We start from the raw sequence: 16761 nt of genomic DNA on the forward strand, positions 1-16761 counted from the left end.
TGTAGATATATCAGACATAATTAATATAACACTTTTCTAAAATGATCTCAAAACACAATTCAATCTTTCACATTACCTTGTCACCAGGTTCTGACTTCTGAGCTCATGCAGTATTATGATTATAGCAGCATGGAAGCATAGAAAACAGGAGTGGGCCATTTGGCCTTTCAAACCTATTCCCCCATTCAATACAATCATAGCTGAATATTCATCACAATAAATTACATTACATGTAGACAATTCTTGAAACCTTTAAATGAGCCAGAGAATATCTTCGCATAAAAAGAAATGCTTTCCTCCTCAGAGGAATCTGATTGTGGCAATTTCTGTGGTCCAGATTTTCTGTTGTCCAGCACGATTAAGTCCCAAAGGTGCCAGACTAGAGAATTTCAGCCTGTATTAAGTGTGGACTAAACAGTATTAAGGAAAGACACACACTCACATCATTGTCCTTGGCAGCCTCCTGTGCTAACTTATTAAAAAACTCATCATCCAGCAATGACCTGAAAGGGAAAAACACCTATGCATGAATCACTAAATATACAGAGCCCCTGCAGTTTTAGTTATAACATACAGTCTACTGTAAGGACAACAGGATTTGACAATATTGTCATGGATCAGGACATTTTAATGCAACTTGAAAGCTAAATTAAGTTTGCAAACTCCTTCAAATTCAAGCTCTATTTGCACAAAGTAAATATTCACACAGCATGGCTACTGTTCCTTCAGTCAAGCAGGCTGCTAACCCATACTTTTTGTTACTTCTGGATGATGCGGGAGCTGATCTCCTGGGGGTGCTTCCTGATTGCATGGTAGGGAAAGTGATTTTTTTATCTGCAAAGCAAAGTTACAGAATTAAAACAGTTGGCACGCCAATACATTCTCAAACCATTGCTTCAATGCAATACTTTAAATAATTTTGCCATCACAGCTCAGGAGATGAAGATGAAATTATAGAAGTTTCCAAGACTAGTTGGAAGTTCCCAGAGATAGCAATGGTAAGCAGTAAAGTGATCACCAATATAAAGTCAAAATTTATTTTTTAAACTCAACTGGAAGATTATCCTTTCTCACTTCAATTAAATTAATAATGCAGCTTACACTTAAATTTTATTCTCTCATTGCCTGCAGGAGTGGAGGTGTTGCTCACCTTACTGCTTGGGAAAAGTCACTGTTTTTGAGTCTGGTGCTCCTGATGTGGACACTACGTAGCTTCCTCCCTGATGGCAGTGGGACAAACAGTCCATGATTAGGGTGAGTGGGATCCTTCATGATGTTACTGGCTCTTTTCTAGCACCTTTCTGTATGTACCTTTGATGGCAGGTGGGCTCGTTCCAGTGATGCATTGGGCAGTTTTGACTACCCATTGTAGAGCCTGCAGTGCAGTTTCTATACCATGCAGTGATGCAGCATGTTAGGATGCTCTCTACTGCACATTTGTAAAAAGACATGAGTACATATCTGGGATTCCTAACCTGGTGTCCATGGACCCCTCGGTTAATGTTAAGGGTTCATGGTATAAAAAAGGTTGGGAACCCATGGTATAGATGTACATAGTCCAGCTCTTTTCAGCCTCCTCAGAAAGTAGAGACGCTGGTGAGCTTTCCCAATTGTATAGTATGTGTTCTGGGATCATGAATCAAAATTAGAATCAGGTTTGTTATCACCAGCATGTGTCATGAAATTTGTTAACTTAGCAGTTGCAGTTCAATGCAATACATTATATAGAAGAAAATATTAATAATAATAATAAATAACTATACATATAATGAATAGATTAAAAATTATACAAAAACAGAAATAATATATATTAAAAAAGTGAGGTAGTGTTCACAGGATCAATGACCATTTAGGAATCAGATGGCAGAGGAGAAGAAGCTATTCCTGAATCACCGAGTGTGTGCCTTCAGGCTTCTGTACCCCCTACTTGATGGCAATAGTGAGAAAAGGGCATGCCCTGGGTGCTTGGGGGTCCTTAATAATGGACGCTTCCTTTTTGAGACACTGCTCTTGAAGATGTCCTGAGTACCTTGTAGGCTAATACTCAAGATGAAGCCGACTAAGTTTACGACCCTCTACAGCTTATTTCGGTCCTGTGCAGTAGCCTCCTCCCCCCACTCATACCAGACAGTGACGCAGCCTGTCAGAATGCTCTACACAGTACATCTATAGAAGTTTTTTGAGTGTATTTGTTGACATACCAAATCTCTTCCAACTCTTAATGAAGTATAGACACTACTTGCCTTCTTTGTAGCCGCATCAATACGTTGGGACCAGGTTAGGTCCTCAGAGATCTTGACACCCAGGAAGCTGAAACTGTTCACTCTCTCCACTTCTGATCCCTCTATGAGGATTGGTATGTGTTCCTTCATCTTACCTTTCCTGAAGTCCAAAATCAGCTTTTTCGTCTTATTGCTGTTGAGTGCAAAGTTGTTGCTGTGACACCACTCCACTAGTTGGTATATCTTGGTCCTGTATGCCCTCTCGTCTCCATCTGAGATTCTACCAACAATGGTTGTATCATCATCAAATTTATAGATGGTATTTGAGCTATGCCTAGCCACCAGTCATAGGTATAGAGAGAGTAGAGTAATGGGCTAAGCACTCCCCTGCAGTGCACCAGTGTTCATCGTCAGCGAGGGGGAGATATTATCACCAATCTGCACAGATTGTGGTCTTCTGGTTAGGAAGTCGAGGATCCAATTGCAGAGGGAGGTACAGAGGCCCAGGTTCTGCAACTTCTCATTCAGGATTGTGGGAATGATGGTGTTAAATGTTGAGCTACTGTTGATGAACAGCATCCTGACGTAGATGTTTGTATTGTCCAGGTGGTCTAAGGCTGTGTGAAGAGCCATTGAGATTGCATCTGCTGTTGACCTATTGTGGCACTGGTGGCAGTGGGTCCAGGCCCTTGCTGAGGCAGGAGTTCAGTCTAGTCATGACCAACCTCTCAAAGCATTTCATCACTATAGATGTGAGTGCTACTAGGCAATAGTCATTAAGGCAGCTCACATTATTCTTCATAGGCACTGGTATAATTGTTGCCTTTTTGAAGCAAGTGGGATCTTCTGCCCATGGCAGTGAGAGGTTGAAAATGTCCTCGAATACTCCCGCCAGTTTGTTGGCACAAGATTTCAGAGACTTACCAGGTACTCCATTGTGTGAGATGTGCACTCCCAGGAGATTGAAAATGTGGCATTGTAAATAGGGGTGTGGGTGGTCAAAGGTGCAATGCCATCTTTCAGACTGCATACCACTGAAAATAAAACTTTTTTTGCACTGTTAGATCCAAGTTCTAGGCTTTAGAATGAGGAGAACAGTGAAGAAACATTTGTTTTGACAAAGTTCAGAACTGGTACATTAAGTGTTTTGGCACAACATGTAGTTGAGATACAGATGCAGCCTATTTTAAGGGAAAGGAAATACTTTGGCAATATACAGAGTCATGAAGAACAAGTGCAGGATAGGTTTTGGATCATTTCAGCAAAGCCAGTACCTAGATGAGAGGTTCATTAGTCCTTTCTGATAGGTAAAGATGTATGGTTGTGAATCTGGTCTCTAACACCTTGTTTCTACACTCTGGACATTTGATAAGCAAAATAAGCCCTTATAAGGAAAGTGCATACATTGCTATCAGACAAACAGAAATTCTATAGGTATGTTTTAGTTCAGTTTAATTCAGAAACTTGCAAGGTAATTGATGGCTGTGAAAAAGATGATCAAGTTACATGCTGCTTTTTTTTTCTCCTCTACACACTTAGCATGTTTAAGTTGGGACACACTGTCCTGTGTTGTCTCCTCTTTCTTTCCCAGGGCTTCATACTGAACCTTCTTCCCAAATTATTCTTTTCTGAAACTATACAATGTGCATCATGTCCCCATTAGTGTTTCACTTATCCTTTCTCTGTTGTTACTCTTCAAAAACTCTCAGCATTAAGCACTGGGTTTTCATTTCCCCAACTAAAACAAACAAACTTTCTTCAGTCAGCTCTCTGTCATACAAAATATCCCTACAATCCTGTTGTTACACAGATAGGCAAATGAGTTATTTTTAACCACATAAAGAATAAAGCAAGAAAATAATGCACGAATAATGAACCATTTGGATCGAGTTACCATCATCACCAAGCAGGTCATCCAGAACGTCATCAATTGACTCTGAAAGAGAAAGGTACAATGGTAGAACCATTAATCTTACCATTTCCCTACTTGCTTGCTTTATAATAAAGCTGCATAACTACACAGTGCAGAAAGACGAGAAAATCTGCAGAAATACTGGTCACACACACAAAATACTGGAGGAACTCAACAGACCAGGCAGCATCTATGGAAAAGAATAAACAGTGGACATTTTGGCCCAAGACTCTTCATCGGGACTGGGGAAAAAAAGATAAAGAAGTTAGAGCAAGAATGTGCGGGGAGTCAAGGATGAAGTACAAAGTAGTAGGTGATAGGTGAAACCAGGAGAGGGAAAGGGGTGAAGTAAAGAGGTGGGAAGCTGATAGGTGAAAGAGAAAAAGGGCTGGAGAAGGGAGAATCTAATGGAAGAAAGAGAAGGGGGAGGAGCACCAGAGGGAGGTGATGGGCAGATAAGGAAATAAGATGAGAGTGGGAAACTGGAATGGGGAATGGTGAAGAGGGTGAGGGGTCAATTACCAGAAGTTCGAGAAATCAATGTTCAATGCCATTAGGTTGGAGGCCACCTAAAGGGAATATAAGGAGTTGCTCCTCCAACTTGAATGTGGCCTCATCATGGGAGTAGAGGAGGCCATGGACTGACATGTCGCAATGGTCTTCTACCATCTCTCATCAGATTCCTCCTTCTCCAGCCTTTTATCTCTTTCACCTATCATTGTCTCAGTTCTTTATTTCAAATCTCCCCCCCCCCCAGATTCACCTATCACCTACCACCTTGTACTTCTTCCTCCCCTCCCCTAACCTTCTTGCTCCAACTTCTCATCCTTTTTTCCAGTCCTGGCCCAGTTCATCAACTGTTTACTCTTTTTCATAGATCCTGCACGGCCCGCTGAGTTCCTCCAGCATTTTGTGCAGTATAGAAAGAGATAATTTTCCCATTGTGTCTGCTTTCTCTGAATTATCTAATTAAAGCAGCTCTCCTGATCCTTCTATTTAAATCTGCAAATATCTCCTTCACAATGTTGTACTCAATTGTAATGAAGTAAGGCACAAGGGATCCATAAAAGCACAGAGTATTGTTACGTACTCGTGACACGTGACAGTGGTACCCTTGTCACGTGACTGGGGTTGAAGTTATACTGGACTTGAGGTAATGGTCTTGTGATGGTGGAGTGACGTCATTTTCCCGCCAGTAGAGGTCATGTGACAGGTATTTTTTTACAGGGTATAAAAGGAAGACCCCACCCTGTGGGGAGGGGCAGTTCGTGGCTGGATTTGCCATGTTGACTTCATGCCACTGCGTGATTTAATGTGATGACACAGTTTAGTTGAAAAATTAAGTTTTATCTAATGCCTAAAGTTTAAAAGGTCATTGCCAGCAGTTTCTTTACTGTGGAGAGTGAAGATAACAGTTTGGAAGTTAAAGATCGAGGAGAATCGATTTTCGACGGTGGATTGGCTTCGACCTTATTTGATCCTCATTCGGAAGGATTCCGTTGACTATTCTTGCTGTTAATCCCTGGGTTGACCAGAAAGGATTTGAGAATAGTGTGGAAGAAAAGGTCAGTGCTTTTAAGCCATTACGTTTCATAAAAATTCTACGTGGGAAGAGTTCGACGCCGGGGATCGAAGGACAATGACGTGGAAGAGAATTTAAATCGCCTTAAAAAGTCTCTCCTTTTAAATGGACTGTGAGCATTTTTAACTTTCGGCATATCGTTTTAAAGAACTGTTTTTTTTCAATACCGCTTTAAGAACTGTTAGAGCTGCATCGCTTTAAGAACTGTGAAGTTGCCGCACAGCAGTTGTTTTCCGGTTACGTTAGTGTTTGTTTACTTTTGGGGGGTTTGTTTTCAGTGTTTAATAAACGTGTTATTTGTTATAAAAACCCTTGCCTAACTCATATATATTTATTGTTGCCTGAATACGTAACATAAATATGGGGGCTGCGTCCGGATTGCATCGTTTGAGTTTAAATGCTTGTTAACTTTTGAATCGGTGTTTTGGAAACGGGGAATACTCGATTCTTTTGTTTGATTGGCTTGTGAGTGGTATTCGGCAACGATGAATATTGATGAGTTTCTGGATTCGCCAGCCGCGGATTTGTTAGCGAAGGCGAAAAAAACTGATGTATCTGAGATAGCTTGTAGATTGCAACTTAAAGGTATTTTGAAGACTACATCAAAAGCTGTTATACAGAGAAAAATCGCATCACATTATGTGGATTCGGGTGTTTTTGATGATTCGGTTTTAGAGTCGTTTCCAATAAGTAATCTGGAGATGCAGTTGCAAATCGAACAAATGATGTTAGAGCGGTGTAAATTGGAAGCTGAACAGAAAAAGAGAGAGTTTGAATATGCAATGGTGGAATTAAGGTCTGAGAATCAGTCTTCTGATTCTAAAAAACCGTTTGTTGCTAGTCAAGAAATTAAATTGGTCCCTCCATTTAGTGAAACAGAAGTGGAAAGATATTTTCAACATTTTGAAACTATTGCTCGGATGTCAGACTGGCCGAAAGATAAATGGTCAGTGTTGTTACAGAGTGTAATTAAAGGCAAAGCACAACAAGTTTACACAGCTTTAACTGCTGCGCAAGCATTAGATTATGATATTGTGAAAACGCATATTCTCAAAGTGTACGAATTAGTCCCAGAAGCCTATAGAGAAAGATTCAGAAGTTTGAAAAAGTCTGTAGAAAAGACTTATGTGGAATTTGCCTATGATAAAGCTATGTGTTTTGAGAGATGGGTTTCTTCTAAAAATGTAAATGAGGACTATGATACATTGAGAGAGCTGATTTTAATGGAGGAATTTAAAAGAAGCATTCCTGTTGAAGTACGGACCTACTTAAATGAGAGGGATACTGATAAATTGCAGGACTGTGCTAGATTAGCTGATGAGTATGTTTTAATCCATAAGAATAAATTTCCTCAGGACAGAATTTTTAAGAGGAAAAATAATATGGAGACTCAAGGTAAATCAGAAATTAAATCAGAGGTTAATGAGAAAGGTAAGGAGGAAGGAAAACCTGTGAAGGAAAGACAGTTTGGTCTTATTTGTAACTATTGTAAGAAATTTGGCCATGTAATAGCTAACTGTTTCAAATTGAAAAAGAAAGAGAAGGAAGCAGTTCCAGATGCTTGTGTGCAACATACTGAAGCACCTATAAAATTATAGGGTTCGATAAACACAAATGAGGATTTGTTAGAGTCTGACCAAGTTAGAAAGGGATATGATCATTTTATAACTGAAGGGTTTGTATCCTTGAAAGAAGGATCTGCTCTGGTGCCAATAAAAATCCTTAGGGATACTGGAGCTTCTCAATCACTGATGTTAGATAGTGTGTTGAAGTTTAATGAAGAGAGTGATACTGGTGAGGTAAATTACGTAAGAGGTGTTGGGAGTGATTTTATGCCTGTACATTTACATAAAGTAAATTTAAAATCAGGGTTAGTTACAGGATTTGTTAAAGTAGGATTACAGCATAGCTTACCTGTGAAGGGTATTTCTTTATTGTTAGGTAATGACTTGGCAGGTGGACAAGTTTTTCCTGAAGTACATTTGACAATGGAGTCAGAGGAACCAGAGATGAATTCTAACACAGATTTTTCCTGTGTTGTGACTAGAGCTATGGCTAAAAAGAATGATGTGCAGAATGAGGTTGTTACTCATGACTGTTCAACTCAGGATTCGAGTTTTGAGGATGTGTCAGAGACTTTCTTACCTTTGTTGTTTGAACAAGATTCTGTGAGTAAGTCTGACTATGAAGATTTATCTCTGGCTCGGAAGGAGATGATAGCAGAGCAGAATAGAGATCCTGAGATTATAAAATTAAGGGAACAAGCTTTACTAGGTAGTGAAATTGAGAAGGTGTCAGTAGGATATTACTTGGAAAAAGGAGTGTTGATGAGGAAGTGGAGGTCGCCTACAATTCCTGCAAATGAGGAATGGAATGTTGTTTACCAGGTAGTTGTTCCTAAAGTTTATCGGAATGAGATTTTGACTTTAGCTCATAGTGTGCCTTTAGGTGGACATCAAGGAGTAAGGAAAACTGTGGACAAGATTTTAAAACATTTTTACTGGCCTGGTCTAAGAAAAGATGTGGCGATGTTTTGTAAAACGTGCCATACTTGTCAAATTGTGGGTAAACCAAATCAGGTTACACCAGTAGCTCCATTACAACCTATTCCAGCATTCGGTGAACCGTTTTCTAAAGTTATTGTAGATTGTGTTGGTCCATTACCAAAGACAAAAACTGGTTATCAGTATTTGTTGACTATCATGTGTACTTCGTCTAGGTTTCCAGAGGCAGTACCACTTAGGAATATAAAGGCTAAAACTGTGACAAAGGCTCTTATAAAATTCTTTACTTATTTTGGATTGCCTAAGGAAATACAATCTGATCAAGGCAGTAATTTTATGTCTGGATTGTTTCAACAGATAGTTTATAAATTGGGAGCTAAGCAAATCACTTCGTCTGCGTACCATCCAGAATCGCAAGGTGCCTTGGAGAGGTTTCATTCTACCCTCAAGAATATGATTAGGACATATTGTGTGGAAAATGAAAGTGACTGGGATGAGAGTATAAACTTACTTTTATTTGCAGTAAGGGAATCGGTACAGGAATCTTTAGGTTTTAGTCCATTTGAACTTGTGTTTGGGCATAGAGTTAGAGGACCTTTAGCTTTATTGAAAGAACAGTGGATTAGTAAGGAAGTACACACTAATTTGTTGGACTATGTTTTGAAATTTAAGGACAGGTTACATAAAGCTTGTAGCTTAGCCAAGGAAAATTTAAAGTTGGCTCAGGAGAAAATGAAAACTTGGTATGATAAAGAAGCTAGGATGAGGATGTTTAAGCTTGGAGATAAGGTGTTGGTTCTTTTCCCAGTGCAGACAAATCCTTTACAAGCTAGATTTCATGGTCCTTATGAAATTGTGTCTAGAATCAATGATGTGGATTACGTAATAAAAACTCCAGATCGTAGGTCAACACAACTTTGCCACGTAAATATGATTAAACCATATTTTGAGAAACAATCTGATACTGTGACTGTTGTGGTTAGTGAGAATGAGTTTGATTTAACTGGGAACATGACAGATGATTCATCTGACATTCATTCTAAATCCAACATTGTTTCTGTTAGGTTACCTAATTCAACCATTCTGGAAAATATGGATGAGAAATTAGCACATTTACAGCTAGAGCAGAAACAGCAGATGAAGGAATTGATTTTTAAGTATAAGGATTTGTTTCCAGATGTTCCGAGAAGGACTACTATAGCTTCACATGATGTAGATGTTGGAGATGCCAAACCTATTAAACAACATCCATATAGGATGAACATGGAAAAATGTGAACTTGTTGAGAAAGAAATCGAATACATGTTAGAGAATGATATTATTAGACATTCTAACTCGAATTGGAGTTCACCATGTGTTATGGTGCCAAAACCAGATGGTAGTATTAGGTTTTGTACGGACTATAGGAAGGTAAATGCTGTAACGAAAACAGATGCATATCCAATTCCTAGAGTAGATGATTGTGTAGATAAGGTTGGAAAAGCAAAGTTCCTTACAAAGATTGATTTATTGAAAGGGTATTGGTGTGTTCCATTAACGGACAGAGGTACAGAGATTTCTGCATTTGTAACTCCATCTGGGTTATACGAGTATAATGTTCTTCCATTTGGGATGAAGAATGCCCCAGGTACTTTCCAGAGGATGATTAACTCTGTGATTCAGGGATTGAAAGATACTGATGCTTATATTGATGATTTAGTGACAGGAAATGATACTTGGGAAGCACACATTATTGCGGTGGAGAAATTGTTTGAAAGGCTTTCAAAAGCTAACTTAACTATTAATTTAGCTAAGAGTGACTTTGGACATGCCACTGTGACTTACCTTGGTTATGTTGTGGGTCAAGGTAAGGTAGCTCCTGTTCAGGCAAAAGTTCAGGCAATTTTAGAGATTCCCACTCCAACGGGGAAAAAAACTCTCAGAAGATTTTTGGGAATGGTAGGATATTATCAAAAATTTTGTAAGAATTTTGCTAATGTTGCCCTTCCATTAACTAATCTTTTGCAGAAGAATGTGAGGTTTGTGTGGACAGTGCCTTGTCAAGAAGCATTTGAAAAATTGAAAACAATGATATGTCAACAACCTGTGCTTAAGGCACCTGACTTTGAAAACCCTTTTTCATTAGCTGTAGATGCTAGTGATGAGGCTGCGGGAGCAGTATTGATGCAAAGGAATGAGGGTGATGAGGTTGATCATCCAGTAGCTTACTTTTCTAAGAAATTCAATAAGCATCAAAGAAACTATTCAACAATAGAGAAAGAATTGTTATCTCTTGTTTTAGCTTTAGAATATTTTGAGGTATATGTTGGTACAACTCAAAAACCACTTATTGTTTACACTGATCATAATCCGTTAATTTTTCTGAGTAAGATGAAAAACAAAAACAGAAGATTATTAAATTGGAGTTTGATGTTACAAGAGTACAATATTGTGATAACTCATATTAAAGGTAAAGATAATGTGGTTGCTGATTGTCTATCTCGATGTTGAATGTACAATGTAATTTTTTTTAATGGAGTGGTTTTTTTTAATTGTAACACTCCTACTGTATTGTATGTTGTAAGATGTTATATGATGGTATTGTATATTGTGTATGTTATATAATTTATACTTTTGTTTTTCTTGTAAGTAATTGTTAAAATTTTTGTTCTTGTCAGACCAAAAATGTTTTTTTGGAGGGAGGTGTTACGTACTCGTGACACGTGACAGTGGTACCCTTGTCACGTGACTGGGGTTGAAGTTATACTGGACTTGAGGTAATGGTCTTGTGATGGTGGAGTGACGTCATTTTCCCGCCAGTAGAGGTCATGTGACAGTTTTTTTTTACAGGGTATAAAAGGAAGACCCCACCCTGTGGGGAGGGGCAGTTCGTGGCTGGATTTGCCATGTTGACTTTATGCCACTGCATGATTTAATGTGATGACGCAGTTTAGTTGAAAAATGAAGTTTTATCTAATGCCTAAAGTTTAAAAGGTCATTGCCAGCAGTTTCTTTACTGTGGAGAGTGAAGATAACAGTTTGGAAGTTAAAGATCGAGGAGAATCGATTTTCGACGGTGGATTGGTTTCGACCTTATTTGATCCTCATTCGGAAGGATTCCGTTGACTATTCTTGCTGTTAATCCCTGGGTTGACCAGAAAGGATTTGAGAATAGTGTGGAAGAAAAGGTCAGTGCTTTTAAGCCATTACGATTTCATAAAAATGCTACGTGGGAAGAGTTCGACGCCGGGGATCGAAGGACAACGACGTGGAAGAGAATTTAAATCGCCTTAAAAAGTCTCTCCTTTTAAATGGACTGTGAGCATTTTTAACTTTCGGCATACCGTTTTAAAGAACTGTTTTTTTTCAATACCGCTTTAAGAACTGTTAGAGCTGCATCGCTTTAAGAACTGTGAAGTTGCCGCACAGCAGCTGTTTTCCGGTTACGTTAGTGTTTGTTTACTTTTGGGGGGTTTGCTTTCAGTGTTTAATAAACGTGTTATTTGTTATAAAAACCCTTGCCTAACTCATATATATTTATTGTTGCCTGAATACGTAACAGTATAAAGTAGGGAAATTATGTTGGAACTCAAAATATTAGTTAGGTTGCAGTTTGCGTTTGGAGTCTAGTTCCAGTCATCTAGCCTTCAGAAACAGGTGAAAACCCAAGAAATGAGACAGGAAACCATTACTGACATAGTTCAGAGCTTGAGATTAGAAGATTGAGAAAAGATTTCAATAGGTGTTCAAGATCATTATGTGTTTAAATAGAGTGACAAGAAGGTATTCCCATTCACGGATTAACATGAGAAGCACTTGATAGCTTGGACCTGTACACACTGGAGTTTAGAAGAATTGGGTGGGGTGTTGGATCTCATTGAAACCTACTGAATATTGAAAGGCCTAATGAGGACGAGGAGAACATGTTTCTTTTTGTGGAAGAGTGTAAGACCAGAGGGCATAGCCTCAGAATACAAAAACATTCTGTCTATTTAGCCAGAGGGTGGAGAATCCGTGGAATTAATTGCCACAGACAGCTGTAGAGGCCAAGTTATTGATCATAAGACTAAAGCATAGGAGCAGAATTGGGTCATGCAGCTCATCGAGTCTGCACCACTATTGTATCATGGCTGAGTTATTATCCCTCTCAACCTCATTCTCCTACATTAAACCAGTAACCATTGTTGCCCTTACTAATCAAGAACCTATCATCTATCATACTCTGCTCTAAATATACCCAATAACTTGGTCTGCACAGTCATCTGTAGCAATGAATTCACACAGATTCACCACCCTCAGGCTACAGAAAATTTTCCTCAATCTGTGTTCTAAATGGATGTTCATCTATTCCGAGTCTGCGTCCTCTGGTTCTTTACTCCCCCACTGTGGGAAATATCCTCTCAATATCCACTATCTGAGCCTTTCAATATTCGATGGGTTTCAATGAGATCTCCACCCCATTCTTCTAAGCTCCAGCAAGAAGAGGCCTACAGCCACCAATCTCTCCCATGTTAACCCTTTCACTCCCAGAATCATTCTCATGAAATTCCTCTGGACACGCTCCAATGTCATCACATCTTTTCTTAGATAAGAGGCCCAAAACTACTCACCATACTCTAGGTACAGTCTGACCAATTCCTTATAAAGATATAGCATTACATCCTTGTTTTTATATTTTTTTTCCTCTCAAAATGAATGCTAACATTACATTTATCTTCCTCACCACTGACTAAAACTACAAATTAACCTTAGAGGATTCTGCACAAGAGCTTCCAGGTCCCTTTTCATCTCTGATTTTTAAAATTTTCTCCCCATTTAAAAATAGTCCATGCCATTATTTCTTCTGCCAAAGTGCATGACCATGCACTTCCCAACACTATAATCCATCTGTCACTTCTTTGCATGTTCTCCTAATCTGTCTATGTCCCTCTGCAGACACCCTGCTTCCTCAACACTACATGCTCCTCCACCTATTTTCATATTGTCTGCAAACTTGGCCACAAAGCCACCAATTCCTTTATCCAAATCACTGCCATATAACATAAAAGAAGAGGTCCCATCCCAAACCAACAACCCCCCCCCCCCCCATGGCACACCATTGGTCACTGGCAGCCAACTAGAAAATGTCCCCTTACTCCCACTCTTCCCCTCTTGCCAGTCAGGCAATCTACTGTCCATGCCAGTATTTTTCCTGTAAGATCATGGCTCTTATCTTATTAAGCAGCCTGAGAGGCCTTTTGAAAATCCAAATAAACAGTATCCACTGACTCTCTTTTTCCTATCCTGCCAGTTATTTCCTCAAAGAATTCCAACAGATGTCAGGCAAGATTTCCTCTTAAGGAAGCCATACTGACTTTGGCCTATTTTGTTATATGTGCCTCTAAGTACTCCAAAACCTCATCCTTAACAATGGATTCCAGCATCTTCCCAACCACCGAAGTCAGGCTAACTGACTTACAATTTCCTTTCTTCTATTCCCTCCCTTCTTAAAGAGTGAAGTGACATTTGCAATTTTCCAGTCATCCTTAACCATTCCAGAATCTAGAGATTCGTGAAAGGTCATTACTAATGCCTCCACAATCTCTGCAGCCACCTCTTTCTGAATCCAGAGGTATAGTCCATCTGGTCGAGGTGACTTATCCGCCTTCAGACCTTTCAGCTTCCCAAGCACCTTCTCTTTAGTAATGGCAACAACATTCACTTTTGCCCCCAACACTCTCACATTTCTAGCATTTTTCTAGTGTCTTCCAGAGCGAGGACTAGTGCAAAATACTTAAAAAGTTCATCTGCCATTTCTTTGTCCATTACATGGCTTGCCCACTGAAGGCAAAGGGTGGTTGTAGATGGTTTGTATTCTGCATGGAGGTCTGTGACCAGTGGAGTTCGCAGAGATCTGTTCTGGGACCTCTCCTCTTTGTGATTTTTAATTATGACTTGGATGAGGAAGTAGGAGGGTGGTTAGTAAGTTGGGGGTGTTGTGGATAGTCTGGAGTGTTGTCAGAGGTTATAGCACAACATAGATAGGATGCAGAACTGGGCTGAGAAGTGGTAGATATAGTTCAACCCAGATAAGTGCGAAGTGATTCATTTTGGTAGGTCAAATTTGCAGGCAGAATATAATTGTAACACTTACCCAACAGGCTGGTATATGTCTAGGGGAAAAGGAGATCCAGCCACACACCAACCCACCTCCCGTACACGCAGGTGCTGTGAGAATCGCGTTTATGCCTCGCGCCCGCCAACAGTATCAAACCCACAACAAATACCGGTATGAAATACACTTTAAAGAGTTTACTAAGATTAAAAGAGTATTAGGCAATACTATATATATATACAAGAAAAAAACAAAAGGCGCCAACTTATCAAAATTCAGTCAGTTTAGTGCACATCGGTGGAGCTCATCCAGCGAACCATTCGACTCCTCGGTGGTCGTCCTCCCGACTTCCACTTCGGACTCCCCGGTGGTCGTCCGAGCGCACGTCCTCCTTCCTCGGCGTCTCCCTCCGGACTCCCCTCACACCCCAAGCCCGGGCAACCCCTCCCCCAAGTTCCCAGCCTCACAAAACACAATAACATTTCCCATTGATTAACAAATGAATACAATTACCATATCAGCCATTCTAAAGCGAAACAACAGCGAGAGAAACTTTTAACAGACAAAGAAGCATTCCTACTCGTAACAAACCAAAGAAACCCTTTTTAGTAACATACACAGGACATTGTACATTCTCTCCCCACCAGCAAATGTCATGCCCTCATGGCATTACTAGAGTTCCCCAAAGCTTCTTGCAACACCCAAAACCCAACCCAGGTGCAGAAAGCAGTGACATAACTACCCAGAGCAGTAGAAATCACACTCGATTCTCCTGGTACCACATATGTCAACCGCTCTGGGGGGGGCGCCTAATCCTCTGAGATCTCCATACCCCTTCTGCCCCACTGGGCTCCCTCTCCACCTGCGAACCCACTGTCTCGGACACCCCAGGTCTTCCTGACAGACCCTCACCCCCTTCCTCACGGGGGTCCTCCCTCACCTGAGATCTCTCCGGCTCACGCTCAGGCTCCACCCTCTCTCCCACCACTGTTGGCTGCCTCTCCATCTGACCCTCAAGACCTTCCCTCCTCTCACCCAATTCAGTATGGGAAGGGCCAGGAGCCTCCTCTCCGGGTACTGGAGCACCAGCGAATGGGAACAGGGGCCACTCATCTGAGTCGTCCTCTTCCGAATCAGTAGCCATTTCCGGGCGAAGGACCCGTCCCCGCTCTTCAGCAGCGGTCTCTTCCCTTTCTCTGCGCCCTCGCAGAGTCCTTGTACTGGGCGTAACCTCCCACTCTGGCTCCGTATCCACCTGCACCGCTTGACCCAGCGGCAGCAGGTGATTCCGATGGAGTACCTTGATAGGCCCTTTCCCATCCTCAGGTTTCACCTGGTAAACTGGCAGGTTCGGCATCTGGCTCTCTATTACATAGGGGCTGGCCGCCCATCGGTCTGCCAACTTGTGCTTACCAGGGAGTCCCAAATTCCGTAAAAGGACCCGGTCGCCCGACAATAATTGAACAAACTTCACCTTTCGATCATACCGCATCTTATTCCTTTGATTTTGTTTGGTAGCCGCCGCCTCGGCCAACTCGTACGCCCGCTGTAACTCCCTCTTCATGTCGGACACATACTTTAGATGGGACTTCCCAGGTAATTCACCCACTTCACCCCCAAAACACAAGTCAATGGGCAACCTCGCTTCCCGCCCGAACATCAGATAATAGGGCGAATATCCTGTAGCATCATTGCGAGTACAATTGTAACAGTGAACCAATTGTCCAATATGACGACTCCACCTGCTTTTCTGCCCAATCTCCAGCGTCCCGAGCATATCCAACAGGGTCCGGTTGAACCTCTCTGGCTGCAGATCTCCCTGTGGGTGATACGGGGTAGTCCTGGATTTCTCAACCCCAAGCATTGTCAGTAATTCATGGATAAGGCGGCTCTCAAAGTCCCGCCCCTGATCGCTATGGATTCGCCTAGGAAGGCCGTAATGAACAAAATACTTCTCCCATAACACCTTCGCCACTGTCGTCGCCTTCTGATCCTTAGTGGGAAATGCTTGAGCATAGCGAGTGTAATGATCGGTGATGACTAAGACATTCGCGGTGTTGCTGGTGTCAGGTTCAATCGACAGAAAATCCATACATACCAGGTCCAGAGGTCCCGCACTCTGCAAGTGCGACAGTGGAGCCGCCAACGCGGGCAGGGTCTTCCTCCGGATGCAACAACTGCAGCCCCTACAGTATTCTTCGACTTCCCCCCCTCATCCGGGGCCAGTAGAACCGGTCTTTGAGTAATCCATAGGTCTTTTCCACCCCCAAGTGTCCAGAATCATCATGTAGGGCCTGGAGTACAGCCTGCCGATACTCCTCCGACAGGACCAGTTGCCAACAGTGGGGTTGGTCCGGAGGCGCCATTACCCGGTACAAGATTTTGTTCTTTAACTTCAACCAAGACCACTCCTTCAACAACAGGGGTACGAATGGGTGTTTCGCCTTCTCAGCCAATGCCCCATCCCC

General features: G+C 41.3%; 1 protein-coding gene across 9 annotated transcripts in view; it reads right to left on the reverse strand.

Annotated features, from left to right (window-relative positions):
- The window catches only part of LOC140714956 (fas-binding factor 1 homolog), a 156804-nt gene that overhangs the window by 124112 nt on the left and 15931 nt on the right, over positions 1 to 16761 (reverse strand). For 6 of the 9 annotated variants that reach the window (XR_012096038.1, XR_012096037.1, XM_073026650.1 and 3 more), the window contains exons 4-6: positions 4117 to 4158; positions 753 to 834; positions 443 to 503 (exon numbers count right to left, since the gene is read on the reverse strand). Coding sequence is in view for 6 of the 9 variants with exons in the window: in XM_073026650.1 (XP_072882751.1) it covers positions 443 to 503; positions 753 to 834; positions 4117 to 4158 (185 nt within the window). In the remaining 3 variants the exon portion in view is untranslated. Of the gene's footprint in view, positions 1 to 442; positions 4159 to 16761 lie in introns of all 9 variants that reach the window. The other 3 variants (XM_073026652.1, XM_073026651.1, XM_073026653.1) reach the window with 3 other exon arrangements.

The sequence above is a fragment of the Hemitrygon akajei genome, chromosome 22 (genome assembly GCF_048418815.1).
Source record: "Hemitrygon akajei chromosome 22, sHemAka1.3, whole genome shotgun sequence".
NCBI classification, from domain to species: Eukaryota; Metazoa; Chordata; class Chondrichthyes; order Myliobatiformes; family Dasyatidae; genus Hemitrygon; species Hemitrygon akajei.